General features: G+C 38.6%; 1 protein-coding gene across 4 annotated transcripts in view; it reads left to right on the forward strand.

The window, feature by feature from the left end:
- ZFYVE26 (zinc finger FYVE-type containing 26) overlaps positions 1 to 9,986 on the forward strand; it is an 80,036-nt gene extending 70,050 nt beyond the window's left edge. The window contains exons 37-39 of one of the 4 annotated variants that reach the window (XM_074236056.1): positions 2,267 to 2,449; positions 3,945 to 3,989; positions 7,103 to 9,986. In XM_074236056.1, coding sequence (XP_074092157.1) covers positions 2,267 to 2,449; positions 3,945 to 3,989; positions 7,103 to 7,306 — 432 coding nt within the window. In that variant the 3' untranslated portion in view covers positions 7,307 to 9,986. The remainder of the gene's footprint in view (positions 1 to 2,266; positions 2,450 to 3,944; positions 3,990 to 7,102) is intronic. The other 3 variants (XM_074236054.1, XM_074236055.1, XM_074236053.1) reach the window with 3 other exon arrangements.
- The last annotated feature ends 5,484 nt before the right edge of the window (positions 9,987 to 15,470 follow it).

Consider the following 15,470-nt stretch of genomic DNA (forward strand, 5'->3'; position numbering starts at 1 on the left):
TCCATCCTCTCCTCCATTACTCACATCCCTCCCTTCCCCCTGGCCCCCCATCCTTCTTACTCCAGATGCCTATACCCCATTGAGTATATGTGTTGTTTCCTCTCCTAGCCACCTCTGATGAGAGCAAAGATTCCCTCATTCCCCCTTGCCTTCCCCCCTTCCATATCATTGCAATAGCTCATTGTAATAAAGAAAAATCTTATCATAGGAAATATCTTGGCCTATTCCCCCTCGCCTTTTTTCTTTCTCCCTTTACATTTCCCTTTTTTCTATTGACTCCATTTTTACACCATATTTTATCTTCGAATTCAGCTTTCTCCTGTGCTTCAACTATAAAAGCTCCTTCTACCTGCTCTATTAACTGAGAAGGTTCATATGAGTATTATCAGTGTCATTTTTCTATGCAGGAATACATGCAGTTCGTCATCATTAAGTCCCTCATATTTTCCCCTTCTCTTCCAATCTCCATGCTTCACCTGAGTCCTGTATTTGAAGATCAAACCTTCTGTTCAACTCTGGCCATTCCAACAGGAACATTTGAAATTCCCCTGGTTCATTGAAAGTCCATCTTTTTCCCTGGAAGAGAACATTCAGCCTTGCTGGGTAGTTGATTCTTGGCTGCATTCTAAGCTCTTTTGCCTTCTGGTATATTATATTCCAAGCCATACGAGCTTCCAGTGTAGTTGCTGCTAAGTCCTGTGTGATCCTGACTGCAGCTCCATGATATTTGAACTGTGTCCTTCTGGCTGCTTGTAATATTTTCTCTTTGACTTGGGAGTTCTGGAATTTGTCTATAATATTCCTAGGGTTTGGTTTTTTGGGATCTCTTTCTCGGGTGGATCTGTGGATTCTCTCCATTTCTATTTTGCCCTCTACTTCTAGAATATCAGGGCAATTCTCCTGTAGTAATTCTTTGAAAATTATTTTTTCTAGCTTTATGAAATAATTTTTTTTTGTGGGACACTAAGTATATTAGTTTAGGTAGAATTGTCATTTTTATTATATTAGCTTGGTGTACCCATGAGCAGTTAATATTTTCCTAATTATTTATATCTGACTTTATTTGGGTGAAAAGTGTTTTAAAATATGTTCATATAGTTTTTGAGTTTGTCTTGGCAGGGGGACTCCCAAATTTTGTCTATAGTTATTTTAAATGGAATTTCTCTTTTTATCTCTTACTGTTGGACTTTGTTGGTGATATGTACACATGCTAATAATTTATGTGGGTTTATTTTATATCCTGACACATTTAGTGAAGTAAACAGATTTTGCTAAAGTTATTGTTTCCTAGTTTTTAGTTGATTCTTTGAGATTCTTCAAGCATATCATCATTCATCTTCAAGGAATAATTTTGTTTTTTGTTTTTTCATTTGCCTATTCTTCCTTCAATTTCTTTTCCTTCTCTTATTTCTAAAACTAGCATTGCTAGTTCAACACAAATGGGAAATGATAAATTCTTTAAGAACAATCACAAATTTGACATGAACTAGTAACAATTATTATTATTCTTATTCAGTCATTCAGCTAATTCAGTATATGCCTAATTGTCCTATCATCTAATCTAATTGTACTAACATCCTATCTTCAAGAGCTTCCTTTCACAACAGAAGCATGATTGTGTTTGTCTTGCCGTGTCCCAGCAGAGATAAAAAAAAAAGACTTGGTGTAGATAATTATATGAGCATCTCATGAGGAGAGTGATTTCTGGGAGGCAAAGTGAAATTATCCTGACTTGAGAATTCTCTTAGATAGTGACCCTGGGAAGAAAGCAAGGGATTCCTTTTAGGCCCTGAGTTGGAGTGCATAAGAATTTTAAGGAGATACTACTTAAATGCATGTTTATGTACCAAGGTGCACATATTTTTAACTAATGTTTTAAAAAACCCAAGTTATTCACCTGGTGCTTATCCTAGAACTTATAATCACAACACAGGGGCAGCAGTGAATAGAGCACTGGCCTTGGACTCAGGAGGCCAGAAGTTCAAATCCAGCCTCAGACCCTTGATCCTTACTAGTTCTGTGACCTTGGGCAAGTCACTTAGTCCTGATTGCCTCACATCCAGGGCCATGTCCAGTCATCCTGACTCATATCTGACCAGTGGACCCAGATGGCTCTGGGGGAGAAAGTGAGGCTGGTGATACAGCCCCCTTACTCAGAGTGCTTGTCATGGCATTCTCCTTGCTTCCCTCCTTGGAATCAAGATTTACCCATCCTATTATATGTCTTCTGACATCTTAAACCTTCTATTCCACTTTTCTGACCTAGGACTTCAAGCTGGATGCTCCTGCCACTTATTGTAAAGCTGCCCAGCAACTGGTGAAAAGAGAGAAGTACAGTGAGATACGACAACTTCTCAAATGTGTGAATGAGTCTGGTGTGGCAGCCAAGAATGATGGTGATACTATCCTCCTTAGTTGCCTGGAGAAATTTGGGAGTATCCCATCCCAGGTAACATTTTTCCCCCATTCTCCTCATCCACTTCTCTCTTCAGTATCCCAATGTCTTATTCTTTACTCTGCCCTCTTTGAAAACAATTAATGCTCTTGAAGATGCCCTTATTTCCCTAAGTCGATAATGGTGATGGCATTTTTGTAATAGGACCCCTCCATGTAAAAATTGCTAATGTAGGGGCAGCTAGGTGGCACAGAGGATAGAGCACCAGCCCTGGAGTCAGAAGGACCTGAGTTCAAATCCGACTTCAGACATTTAAGAATAATTGCCTAGCTGTGTGACCTTGAGCAAGTCACTTAACCTCATTGCCTTGTAAAAACCAAAAAAAAAAGCCCCAACAAAAAACAAATGTTGAAAATCACTAGTGTAGCACTTAAGTAGAACTGAAATACCATTACTTGCTCTCCTTCTAGAAACAAAATTCTGCTATGCCTTGGTAGTCTTCTGTTTTTTTTTTTTTAACTCTTAGAAGAATTCTTCAATCTGTACCTACTTTGGATTATCCTTGGAGTTGTCTTTGGAGCCAGAGAAAAGTTTTGCTCTCTCTCTGCAGGTCCAGAGATGACATTCTGGCAGTAGGCCTTCATGAAGAAAGTGTCTGCTTTAGTCTGACTTTGTTTATAGTCATTTTTATAATCACAGAAAATTTTACTTTTCAAAACCAGTAGGAATTTATTTTGTGATAAATCAGAGAGACAATGTAGTGTAATTAGAAAGACATGGGCTCAGGTACTGCTTCTTAACTATTCCTGCTGTGATCCTGAATAAGTCTCCTTAAGGTATAGGTAAATTACTAATCTCTATCAGTGAAAAGAGTTTTCCATTTCAGGGAACTCTTCATATTGATGAAATTATAGTTCTGTACTAAATTATTTTAAAGGTCTAGTCACAGGGCAGCTAGGTGGCGCATGGATAAAGTAATGGCCCTGGAATCAGAAGAATCTGAGTTCAGACACTTAATAATTACCTAGTTGTATGAGCTTAGACAAGTTACTTAACCCTATTGCCTTGCAAAAACAAACAACTAACTAACCAAAAAAAGTCTAGTCACATATCACAGCAAGAACCCAAAACTTCTGGGTGGACCAAGCCTTTTCTGGTCCAGAGAAGAGTAAATTAAACTTGTTTCACTGGGTCCTAGTGTCCCAGAAGAGCACATGTGGTGTTTTGATTTTGTAGTCAGGAATTGAATGATCTTACACAAAGCAAGAAATCAGAACAATGCCCTCTCTTTAGCATTGAGACCACACTCTGGTGAAGAAATAAAGCCTTCCTTGAACCTTAAATTAGGAATTTATCTCCCGAGTTGCCCAGAATTGATGTAACCAATTAATTCCCTTTTAGCTATCCCTATAATTGAATTTGAGTTAGGAAAGAAAAACGAGGAAGGCATTCCCAAACCTAAAGTCAGAATGGCTTAGCTGAGAAAGAAGCAAACTCTCTTCCCCCATTCCCAACCACCTTATGATAGCTTTATTTTTCTTCTTCACAGGAATTGGATGGCCTAATCCAGGCAATACACAGTGATGACAACAAAGTAAGCATAAACTCCCTGATTCTCCAAATCATTTTTAAACCTGAGATTTCTGAATTTCTTGCCTAAGCTGATTTGAAGCACTTTTGGCTTAATGTTGTATTTCTTACTCCTGATCATACCATAAGATCCTAAACTCAGAGCTGTAGAGGACTTTTAGCTGCCCAGTCCAACCCTGTTTTTTACGTCTGAAGAAACTGATACCCAAAGAGAGATTCATAGACTTACCCAAGGTCACCCAGGTAGCAGAGACAGAATTTAAAGCCAGGTCAGTCTTCTTGATTTCAAATGATCAGGTAGTGCTCTTCCACCCTTCCTGAATGTATCTCTTCGTCACCCTCATGTTTAACTCTACTAGCTATGGAGTGCTAGGATTACTGATAGGGAGTGGGGAGGGAGGCCACTTCACTATATGAGACTGCCTTATTCTGCCTCATCCCTGAGATAAATATACCTCAGGATTCTCAAGGCTATTCTTATTCTAGTTTTTTGTATTGAGATCGATTTCTGGAGAGCTTTCTTCAATCAATCAACTAATTGAATCTGGTGCCAAAAGCTTCCTATACTTCGTTACTAATAAGTAAAGGATATCTTCTTGGATACAAAAGAAAACTCCCTAGCTCCATCTGTTGCTCAGCACCTTCTGGTAACTTCTCACTCCCTAAAGCATGTCTCTTTCCCTAAGGACATGAGGGAAAAGCATGGAATAGTCATAAATTAGTGGATTTTTTTTCCTTCTTGCCTTGGTTAGGGTGGAGTAATAGGTACCTGTTTGTCTAGAAAGCACAGAATTCTTGTTACTAATGAGGCTCCCTGGAGACCTTCATGACCACTAAGTAAATAAACCAGGTTTTATCCTGCCTTGCCCTATGCAGCACAACCATCTTGTTGTCTTGGTTTATCTATGTCCTGCATGAGCAAAATTGGGATTCAAAAAACTGCCTCTTGACCTCAGAAACTGATCAGGATGACATTACAGATAATTTAATATTTCCTGAAGAATGCTCAATATTCCCTTTTTTTTAATCCCTTGATATCTCAGCAAAATAAAGAAAAGTGATATTCTGACTTATTTTCCTAAATTGAGAAGGTAGGATTGAGTAGAGGAGGTTGTTGTGTACATGGCAAATGATTTTCCCACAAGTCTAAAATGGCTCAGTGGCAAAGTCAGAACTGGTGCTCTGCTGTGCCAACTTTCTGACTAGAGTAGACTTCATGACCCACCTTCCAGTTCTTTTTGGTATTACACAGGCTTTTAATAGGTCCATCAGATAAATAAATACTCATAGTTTTTTATCATTGTTCTTCCATCAATCCTTATATTTTTCTCATGAAAAGGGTCAGTGTGATCATTAGCACATATTGAATACTTGGATAGCAATCACTGTAGGCATTAGGGAGTCAGACTTTAGAGAAAAATGTCCCTTTTCATTTGGGAATTTTATTTGTAATGTTTTAAATATATGTTTAAAGTATTAAACTTTAATAGATAGTAATGATGTGATTCTAGAAAACCACTCATGGACTGAATCATTAACATTCCAAAGGAAGTGAGCAAATCTGGTAACCTAATAATTCTTGAAGTCAGGACTGCTCAGTAATTTCTGTTTTACAAATCAACTGAAACTTAGAGGCATTCTTTTTATTCTTTCTAAGATTTTATTTATTTTGAGTTTTATAATTTTTCCCCTAATCTTACTTCCCTCCCCCCACAGAAGGCAATTTGCCAGTCTTTACATTTGTTTCCATGGTATACATTAATCCAGATTGAATGTGATGAGAGAGAAATCATATCCTTAAGGAAGAAACATATAGTATAAGAGATAGCAAGATCAGACAATAAGATATCAGGTTTTTTCCCTAACTTAAAGTTAATAGTCCTTGGTCTTTGTTCAAACTCCACAGTTCTCATTGCAGACAGTCCCAAATTGTCCCTGATTGTTGCACTGATGGAATGAGTGAGTCCTTCAAGGTTAATCATCACCCCCATGTTTCTGTTAGGGTGTACAATGTTTTTTCTGGTTCTGCTCATCTCACTCAGCATCAGTTCATGCAAATCCCTCCAGGCTTCCCTGAATTCCCATCCCTCCTGGTTTCTAATAGAACAATAGTGTTCCATGACATACATATACCACAGTTTGCTAAGCCATTCCCCAATTGAAGGACATTTACTTGATTTCCAATTCTTTGCCACCACAAACAGGGCTGCTATGAATATTTTTGTACAAGTGATGTTTTTACCCTTTTTCATCATCTCTTCAGAGTATAGACCCAGTAGTGATATTGCTGGATTAAAGGGTATGCACATTTTTGTTGTCCTTTAGGCATAATTCCAAATTTCAACTTCAGAAAAATTAGTGGATAGGGCAAAAAGGAGTACAGAAACTTTTTTACATTTGCCAGAAAGAGAAGGGTCTCCTTTTGATTATGAGAAGAAACTACTGTCCAAAGAAAAGTTCTAGGTAATGAAAGCTGCATTGTCACTGGAGAAATTAATTTTAGAAGTAGAAAGGCAGTTCTGTCTGATCAGTGAATGACAAAGGAGTTGGGTCATTGCCAACCAGATGGCTGGAGGCAAAGGAAAGGGACCAGACTCTGGGTGATCTTGAAATTATGTTAGCCAACCTTTTCTGTGAATGTTTTTTTAACTGGGATTAGAAACTTAGAGCTCATTCTTTCCTATCTCCTAGTTTCTTTGTAGAAGTTCATTTAGAAAAATCTCTTTAACTTTTTTTTTTATCAAGACTCAATAAATCAAGGCAGATTTTCCTGCAAGTCAGAGAATATGGAGAAAGGGGATCATTGTGCCCTGCTGGCAAGGCCTTAAAGTCTAGGAAGTGATCTTCTAAGGCTGGTAGGAAGGCCAGGTCAAGGGGACAGTGTGACTGGGAAGGAATGGTGCAAATGAGACCTCCAGTCTGAGATAGACTTGTGACACTGGTCTAACGACACATAAATTTTCTTGGAGAGAGAGGATTAGGGCAGTTGTGGACACCAGAGCCTCTTCCAGTTTGCAGGTTCTTTTGATTTAAAAAAAAAGAAAACTAAATTCCCCACTGATCCCCTGATCTTACTAATGGACTCCCTTTTCTCCCTTCTGCACGCATGATTTCAAGGTTCTGGCCTATCTGATGTGTAGCAAGCTGCGTTCTGCCTACCTGATAGCAGTGAAGCAAGAGCTCTCACGTGCCACAGACCTCGTCCAGCAGGTGCAGCAGGCAGCCCAGAACAGCGGGGACGAAGTGGTCCAGGATATCTGTGCCCAATGGCTTCTCACCTCCCGCACTAGGTGTCCCCATGGCTTCAGTTCTAGGAAATGACTGCTCAAGCAGTCAATGCCAAGAAACTCAGCAAAGAGAAACAGTAGCCATGCATTGTACATCTTCCCAAAGCACGACTCTTATATGACTCTGTCCCCACTTTTAAATGAGCAGAGTTGAAAACCTTCTTGCCCTCTTCACATAAGTGCCATATGTCTGTGAATGTGTGTGTGTGTGTGTTTGATGACCAGTTCTTTCTACCTCACATTGTAAGAGAGAGAGAGTGAGTGTATAAGTGTGTGTGTGTGTGTGAGTGTATATTTGTGTATGCATGCGTGCCTAGGCTTTTCTGAACAAACTAAACTCTCTTCCAGTGAGAAGAGGCACTTTAATTTTGCCTTTTTGCTAATCTTGAAACTTTCCTTGTGTGCTTTAGTTCTTAACCCAGTACATTTTGTTTATACACAATCCCCTTGGTACAGAAATGTTTTTGTATTATCTCAGCTGAAAGGATTACAAAGCACTGCAAGAAAGTTAATTCTGCTTACTTTCCAGTCCTTCTATAAGATTCATGGGCTTTATTTTGAGGATCATGTTTATCGCAAAATAAAATTGATGCTCTTCTCTCATGAGCACAAATTGTTAATATGAAATTTTGAAAGTTCATGGAATAGGAAAGGGATTCTCATGATCTTGGGATCTGAGAATTGTGGTGAATGGTAGTATCCAGACATGCCACTCATCTGCCTGACAGTCATGATGTGGATAGGAAGTACATATCACTGCTAGGCCAGCATACTAGAATGGAAACAAACCCTTTTTTACTGCTTGTAATGCTAAGTCTGAAAATACAGTAATGCCTTTCACCACTCAAGGATTACCAGCTCCCTGGGAAGAAGGAATTCACAGGCCTTTGTGAGTTCCACAAATTAGAATATCTTAATAGCAAGGATGATTAAGTAAAAGAACTCTTCCCCTAGAAAAACAACAGCCTAGGATTGGACATCTACTTTGACCAAACAGAAATGAAATGAAATGTTGATTTTATTGCTGGTGCCAAAAGAATTGTTTTGCTCCTTCAGATAGGGTTAGGGAACCATCTAACCATTAGGAAAGTTGCCTGTTTCTTCCTTATGCTGTAACAATGAAAATAATTAAGGAATTGTGAACAAAAGAAATTATTTCTTGTTGAGGAATAGGAAGAAATCACTCAGTACAAAGCTGCTCTTTTTTTCTCTAAGATTAAAAAAAAATAGATTCCAAATGAAAACATGGCATCGGTAGATAGAGCCTATGGTACTTACTGACTTGAGTCTAAAAATGACCTATTGTTCAAAACCATCCAATCTCCAACTCCTAGAAAGGTGTCTTGCCAATTGGAACTTAATCTGGTCATCTCATTTGATGCAGAGGTGAGTGCAGTAAGTGCTTCTGAACATTCTTTTAGAAGTTAAACTAACATCTGCTTTGGATGTCTTTCAGATGAATTGCTTCTGTCTAGTTAGAGGTCCAGAGGAAATGTTAGAACCACTTTGGGGAAGGCATAAAGAATTTGAGTGACTTTTCCTCTTTATCAAAAAATGGACTCTTTCCAACAGGCCAATGGCACAACCCACTAGAGATGTTTCTATCCCCTTCAAATTCTTCTTTGCACTGAACCATATGCACTTTACACTGATGGGTTTCAGATTTTACAACCCAAACCAGGGTTTTAAACTCACACTGTCCTCCCTCTCATTTCTAATTAAACCAGATGGTAGGTAGTTGAATATGTGAAATGGCTAAAGATTTTTAAGTATGATGCTGGGATCTCCAGTGAAAAAGTACATTCTCATGTATTGTGTTTTTACAGACTAGTCACAATAAAATTATTGTGCCCTAAAAGCATTTCTGCCTCTCGTTCTGTTTCCCATGTTTTCTCCTTGTAATGTATGCCTGGAGAAGGTTAAGTGATCTCTGGCTCTCAGGCTATCATTACATAATTCTTATCATGGAATGTTAGATCCAGAAGGAGAATTATAATTCGCTTCCTCCAGTCTTAGCAAGTGAGGAGACAACTCCAGAGTCCCTGAGACAGTAGTCATTAGTTTTGATTTGAAAACCTACCCCAGCTTCATGGCATTCCCCTTCTCTGTGGCCATTCCAGAAAAATGTGTATCCAGCTCCAGTTTCAGTAAGCTGACCTTCATTTACCAGCCTTATTTCATTCAGGGCAGCTATTTTGATATGATACCTGCTGAGTTCTCTTGTAACAAGAACTATTCATCTTTTAGGTCTATTGGATCTTGTGTTGAAGTTTTTATAGATTATTTTTGTGTATCAACCACACTGTGGGATACCCTCCTGTCGTGGCAATCAGGCCAGGGTTGGGTAAGCAGACAATTTTTAGGACAGCTTTTCTAGCCTCTTCCTCGCATCAGGAGGTGAGCAGTGCAGTCCTTGAAGGGTTGCTCAGTCACCAGGGGACTGCCAAATCTCACTGCTGCTTTCAGTGGAGAAACAACACTATGGCCTGGGCCACCTTTGTGCAGGGTTGTGACTACAGCATCCAGTACATCTGCATCTGCTACTTCATCACTTGCCTATCACCACCCCTATTCAATAGATTTAGCCCAGTGAGGGAATAAAATATATTTACCACTTGGGTTTAAAAATCTAACAATCTACAGGGAAGGGAGGAACAGGGAAAAGGAAAGATAAGGGAAGAAGGGACTGATAAAAGGGAAGGAAGGTGTAAGTGAAAATAAACAAATTTAAATTCCTAAAAGAAAAGTCATGGGAGGGGCGGCTAGGTGGTGCAGTGGATAAAGCATCAGGAGTACCTGGGTTCAAATCTGGTCTCAGACACTTAATAATTATCTGTGTGACCTTGGGCAAGCCACTTAACCCCATTTGCCTTCCAAAAAATAAGTAAATAAATGATAAAAGTCATAGGGGAAAGGTAGTAAAATTTTGGTGAGGAAGAATAAGAGAAAAGGAAAGATAAATATTAATGGAGACATAGAATGGAGGGGAAATATAGAATTAGTAATCTTAAATATAAATGTGAATGGAATGAACTGTCCCAAAAAACAGAAGAGGATAGCTAAATGAATTAACCAGAATCCTACAATATGTTGTTTACAAGAAACACATTTGAAGCAGAGAGATACACAAAGGGTAAAAGTAAAAAGTTGGAGCAAAATATATTGTAACTCAGCAGAAGTTAAAAAATCTGGGGTAGTGATCCCAATCTCAGACAAAGTAAAAGCAAAAATCAGTCTCATTAAATGAAATAAGGAAGAAAACTACATCTTCTTAAAAGGCATCATTGAGGATTTGGCGGAGCCAAGTTGTCAGCGTGAAGGCATTTCCCAGGAACTCCAACCCCCCAAACCCCCCCCAAAAGATGATTCTAGTCAAAATTTAGAGGGGCAGAACCCACAGAAAGACTGAATGATACATTTTCCCAGTCCAAGATAACTTAGAAGTCCCACAGGAAAGGTGTGTTTCACCAGGACTAGGGCTTGGAAAAAAAGCTGCAGCACAGCCCAGCCCAGCACATCCCAGCCCAGAGATCACCAGCAACAGCTTGAAGGGGAGGGAAGAGAACTCTGCTGCATCTCAGTGATTGTGGAGTGAGGTGCACAGCCGCAGAATCTGCAGCAAGAATCAGAAGAAAGCAGCCTGCAACCCCAGAGATAGTAAGGGAAGTCTGCAGAGATTGCTCTCCCTGGGGTAGAACTCTGCTGTTTGCCTACACTCAGATATTGCCATTTGGGCTTCTATAATAAATAACCAAGCTGGATCTCCCCTTATAGCCCCAGGGTAGAGGGAAGTGCAGTGGTCATATCAAAGCACAGGCTAGAGAGCAAAAGGAGGAATAAAGGTCCCAGTGGGGTGTCCCCCCCCCAAAAAAAATACAACCCCAAAGCCTTGGAAGTGTTGTAAATTAGTCTTGGGCTGAGGAAATGAGTTAATAACAGAGAAAGAAGAATCTGACCATAGAGAATTGCTTTACTCCCATGGAAGATCAAAACACATATTCAGATGATGACAAAATTGAAGATTCCATATCCAAAACCTCCAAGAGAAATATAAAATAGGCTCAGTCTATGGATGAGCTCAAAAAAGACTTTGAAAAGCAATTAAGGGAGGGGGAGGAAAAACTGGGAGGAGAAATGAGAGCGATACAGAAAAATCATGAAAACCAAATCAAAAGCTCGGTGAAAGATATACAAAAAAATACTGAAGAAAATAATATGTTAAAAACCAGTTTAGGCCAAATGGAAAAAGCAAAGCAAAAGGCAAACAAGGAAAAGAATGCCATAAAAGCAGAAATGGCAAGCTGGAAAATGAGATAAAAAAGTTCTCTGAAGAAAATAACTACTTCAAATGCAAAATGGAACTAAAGGAAGCTTTGCAAGAAAGCAGGAAGAAATATAAACTTCCAAAAAAGCCAAAAATTAGAAGAAAATGTGAAATATCTCACTGGAAAAACAACTGATCTCAAAACAGATCCAGAAGAAATAATTTAAAAATTATTTGGCTATCTGAAAGGCACAACCAGGAGAAGAGCCTAGACTCCATTTTTCAAGAAATAACATAGCAAAAATGCCCCGAGATTCTCGAAGCTGAGGGTAAAATAGAAATTGAGGAAATTCACCAATAACCCCCTGAAAGAGATCCCAAAAGGAAAACTTCCAGGAATATTATAGCCAAATTCCAAAACTCCCCAAATCAAAGAGAAAATTCTAAAAGCTGTGAGAAACAAACAATTCAACTACTGAGGCTCCATAGTCAGGATTACACAGGATCTGGCAGCATTTACATTAAGGGCTCGTAGGGATTGGAATATGATATTCCAGAAGACAAAAGATCTTGGTTTACAACCGAGAATCAACTACCCAGCAAAACTGAACATCCTCTTTCAGGGGAAAAGATGGACTTTCAAACTTTGCTATTGAAATGAGAAGAGCTGAAGAGAAAGTTTGATCTTCAAGTACAGGACTCTGGTGAGCCATAGAGGGAGTGGAAGAGAGGACTAACTATGAGGAACTTGATGATGTTGAACTGTTTGTATTCCTGCATGGGAAGAAAATTTTGATAACTCATATGAACTTTCTCATTTACAAGAGCTGTTAGAAAGAGCATATATAGACAGGACATAGGAAGGAGTAGAGTATAATGGTATGATGTGGTAAAGGGATGGAGTCAATGGGTAATGGGAAAAGTACTTGGAGGAAGGAAAAGGAGATGAAGAAGAAGCTGAGAGATTTCACATAAGAGTCAAGAAAAAACTTTTTCAATGGAGTGGAGGTGGGGAAGGCAAGGGATAATGAGTAAGCCTTCATTCTCATTGGAAATGGCTCAGGGAGGAAATGACACACACACTTAATAGGGTGAGGAAATCTATCTTGCCCTGAAGAAGGATGGGAGGAAAGGGATGGGATGAAGGGGAATAGGGGGAGGGAAGCGGGGAATAGGTGATAGAAGAAAGGGAAGATTGAGGGAAAGGGTACTCAGATTCAACATACTTTTATACGTGGAGGTACAGCTAGTAATAGCAACTGTGGGAAAAATATTAAAGCAACTTCTCTGGTAGACTTATTATTTATTTGTTTGTTTGCTTCTTTGTTTTAGGTTTTTGCAAGGCAAATGGGGTTAAGTGGCTTGCCCAAGGCCACACAGCTAGGTAATTATTAAGTGTCTGAGACCGGATTTGAACCCAGGTACTCCTGACTCCGGGGCCGGTGCTTTATCCACTACGCCACCTAGCTGCCCCTTGTTAGACTTATGATAAAGAAAGCAACTCACCTCAGAGACAGAGCCATTGAAATCTGAACACAGACTGAAGTACAGTTTTTCTCTCTCTATTCTTGAGGTTTCTCATATTCTTGGGTGGGGAGGGGGTTTATGTTTATTCTTATGCTTACTCTTATAACATTCAATTTACATCAATGTATGGCATGGAAACAATGTAGAGACTGTCAGACAGCCTTCTGTGGGGGGGGAAGGGAGAAGTGGGAAAAATTGTAGAATTCAGAGTCTTGCAAAAAATGATGGGTACATATTACTATTGTATATAATTGGAAAACAAATAAAATGTTGAAAAAAATAAAAGGCTATATCATTACTGCATCCAATGGTATAGCATCCAGATTGCTAAAGGAAAAGCTGAGTGAATTATAAGGAGAAATAGACAACTTTAATAATGGGAAACCTTAATCTCTCAGAACTAGATAAATCTAACAACAGATAAACAAGAAGGAAGTTAAGAAGGTGAATTAAATCTTAGCAAACATAGATATGATAGACCTTTGGTGAAAACTTAATGGGGATAGAAAAGAATCTACCTTTTTCTTGCCAGTACATGGTACCTTCACCAAAATTGACCATGTACTAGGGCATAAAAACCTTAAAATCAAATGCAGAAAGGCAGAAATAATAAATACACCCTTCTTAGACATGATGCAATAAAAATTGCATGTAATAAAGGGTCAGGATTCTGCCTCATTTAAAACCAAGAACTAATTGGAAATTAAATAACTTTATTATAAATAATGGGTGGATCAAACAGCAAATAGTAGAAATAATCAATAATTATATCCAAGAAAATGATGATAATGAGACGTTGTACCAAAATTTATGGGATGCAGCAAAAGAAGTTTTGAGGAAAAACTTTATGTCTCTAAATGCCTATATGAATAAAATAGAGAAAAGAGGAGATCAATGGATTGGGTATGAACTCAAAAAGCTAGAAAAAGGACAAATTAAACAACCCCAATTAAATACCAAATTAGAAATTCTGAAAATCAAGGGAGAGATTAAAACCATTGATCTTATAAATAAAACTAAGATTTGGTTTTATGAAAAAAGCAATAAAGTAGACAAATCTATGGTTAATCGGATTTTTTAAAAAAGGAAAGAAGATAACCAAATTACCAGTATCAAAAATGAAAAGGGTGAGGAGAAAATTAAAGAGATAATTCAGAGCTACTTTCCCGAACTATATGCCAATAAATTGGGCAACTTGAGTGAAATAGATCAATATTTACAGAAATATAAACTGCTTAGATTAACAGAAGAGGAAATAAATTACTTAACCCCATCTCAGAAAAAGAAATGGAAGAAACCATGAATAAACTCCCTAAGAAAATGTCTCTAGGTCCAGATGGATTTACAAGTGAATTGTACCAAACATTTAAGGAACAATTAATTCCTATTCTACATAAACTATTTTAAAAAATAGGAGAGGACTTTAGGCCAAGATGGTGGAGAGAAGACAGGCACAGTGCTAGTCTCCTGATCTTCCCTCATACATAATATGAAACAAATCTCTTAACAGAAATTCTATCTACAAAACCAAGAAAGAGAACTAGGAGAAGATCTACCTCAAGGTTTGTCCTCCAGGATCATGGATGAGTCTGGGAGCAGATGGTGGACTCTGTGGGGAGCACAGGACAGGGTCAGAGCCTGAGAGGTTCACTAGCCTGATTGGCGGGGCAGGCGAGAGTAGGATAACTCGACTAGCCTGATCAGTGGGGTAGACTAGAGAGTGGAAGCCTAACAGCTGGGCAAGCCTGATCGGCCACAGGGGCAACTAGGGAGCAGAGGCATTGGTTGCGGCACTGACAATCTGCCTAACTTTTTCTATGACAGAACTCTGCCTAACTCTTTCTATGACACCAATATGGTGCTGATACCTAAACCAGGAAGAGTTAAAACAGAGAAAGAAAATTATAGACCTATCTCCCCAATGAATATAGGTGCCAAAATATTAAATAAAATCTTATCAAATCGATTACAAGAAATTATCACTAGGGGGTCGGCTAGGTGGCATAGTGGATAAAGCACCGGCCCTGGAGTCAGGAGTACCTGGGTTCAAATCCGGCCTCAGACACTAAATAATTACCTAGCTGTGTGGCCTTGGGCAAGCCACTTAACCCCATTTGTCTTACAAAAAAAAAAACACCTAAAAATAAAAAAAAAAGAAATTATCACCAGGATAATACACTATGACCAAGTAGGATTTATCCCAGGAATGCAGGGTTGGTTCAATATTAGGAAAACTGTTAGTATAATTAATTATATCAGTAGCAAACCTATCAGAAATCATATGATTATATCAATAGATGCTGAAAAAGGTTTTGACAAAATACAGCATCCATTCCTACTAAAAACACTAGAGAGTGTAGGAATAAATGGTTTGTTCCTTAGAATAATAAGCAGTATCTATCTGAAA

The sequence above is a fragment of the Macrotis lagotis genome, chromosome 4 (genome assembly GCF_037893015.1).
Source record: "Macrotis lagotis isolate mMagLag1 chromosome 4, bilby.v1.9.chrom.fasta, whole genome shotgun sequence".
In the NCBI taxonomy this organism is placed as follows: Eukaryota; Metazoa; Chordata; class Mammalia; order Peramelemorphia; family Peramelidae; genus Macrotis; species Macrotis lagotis.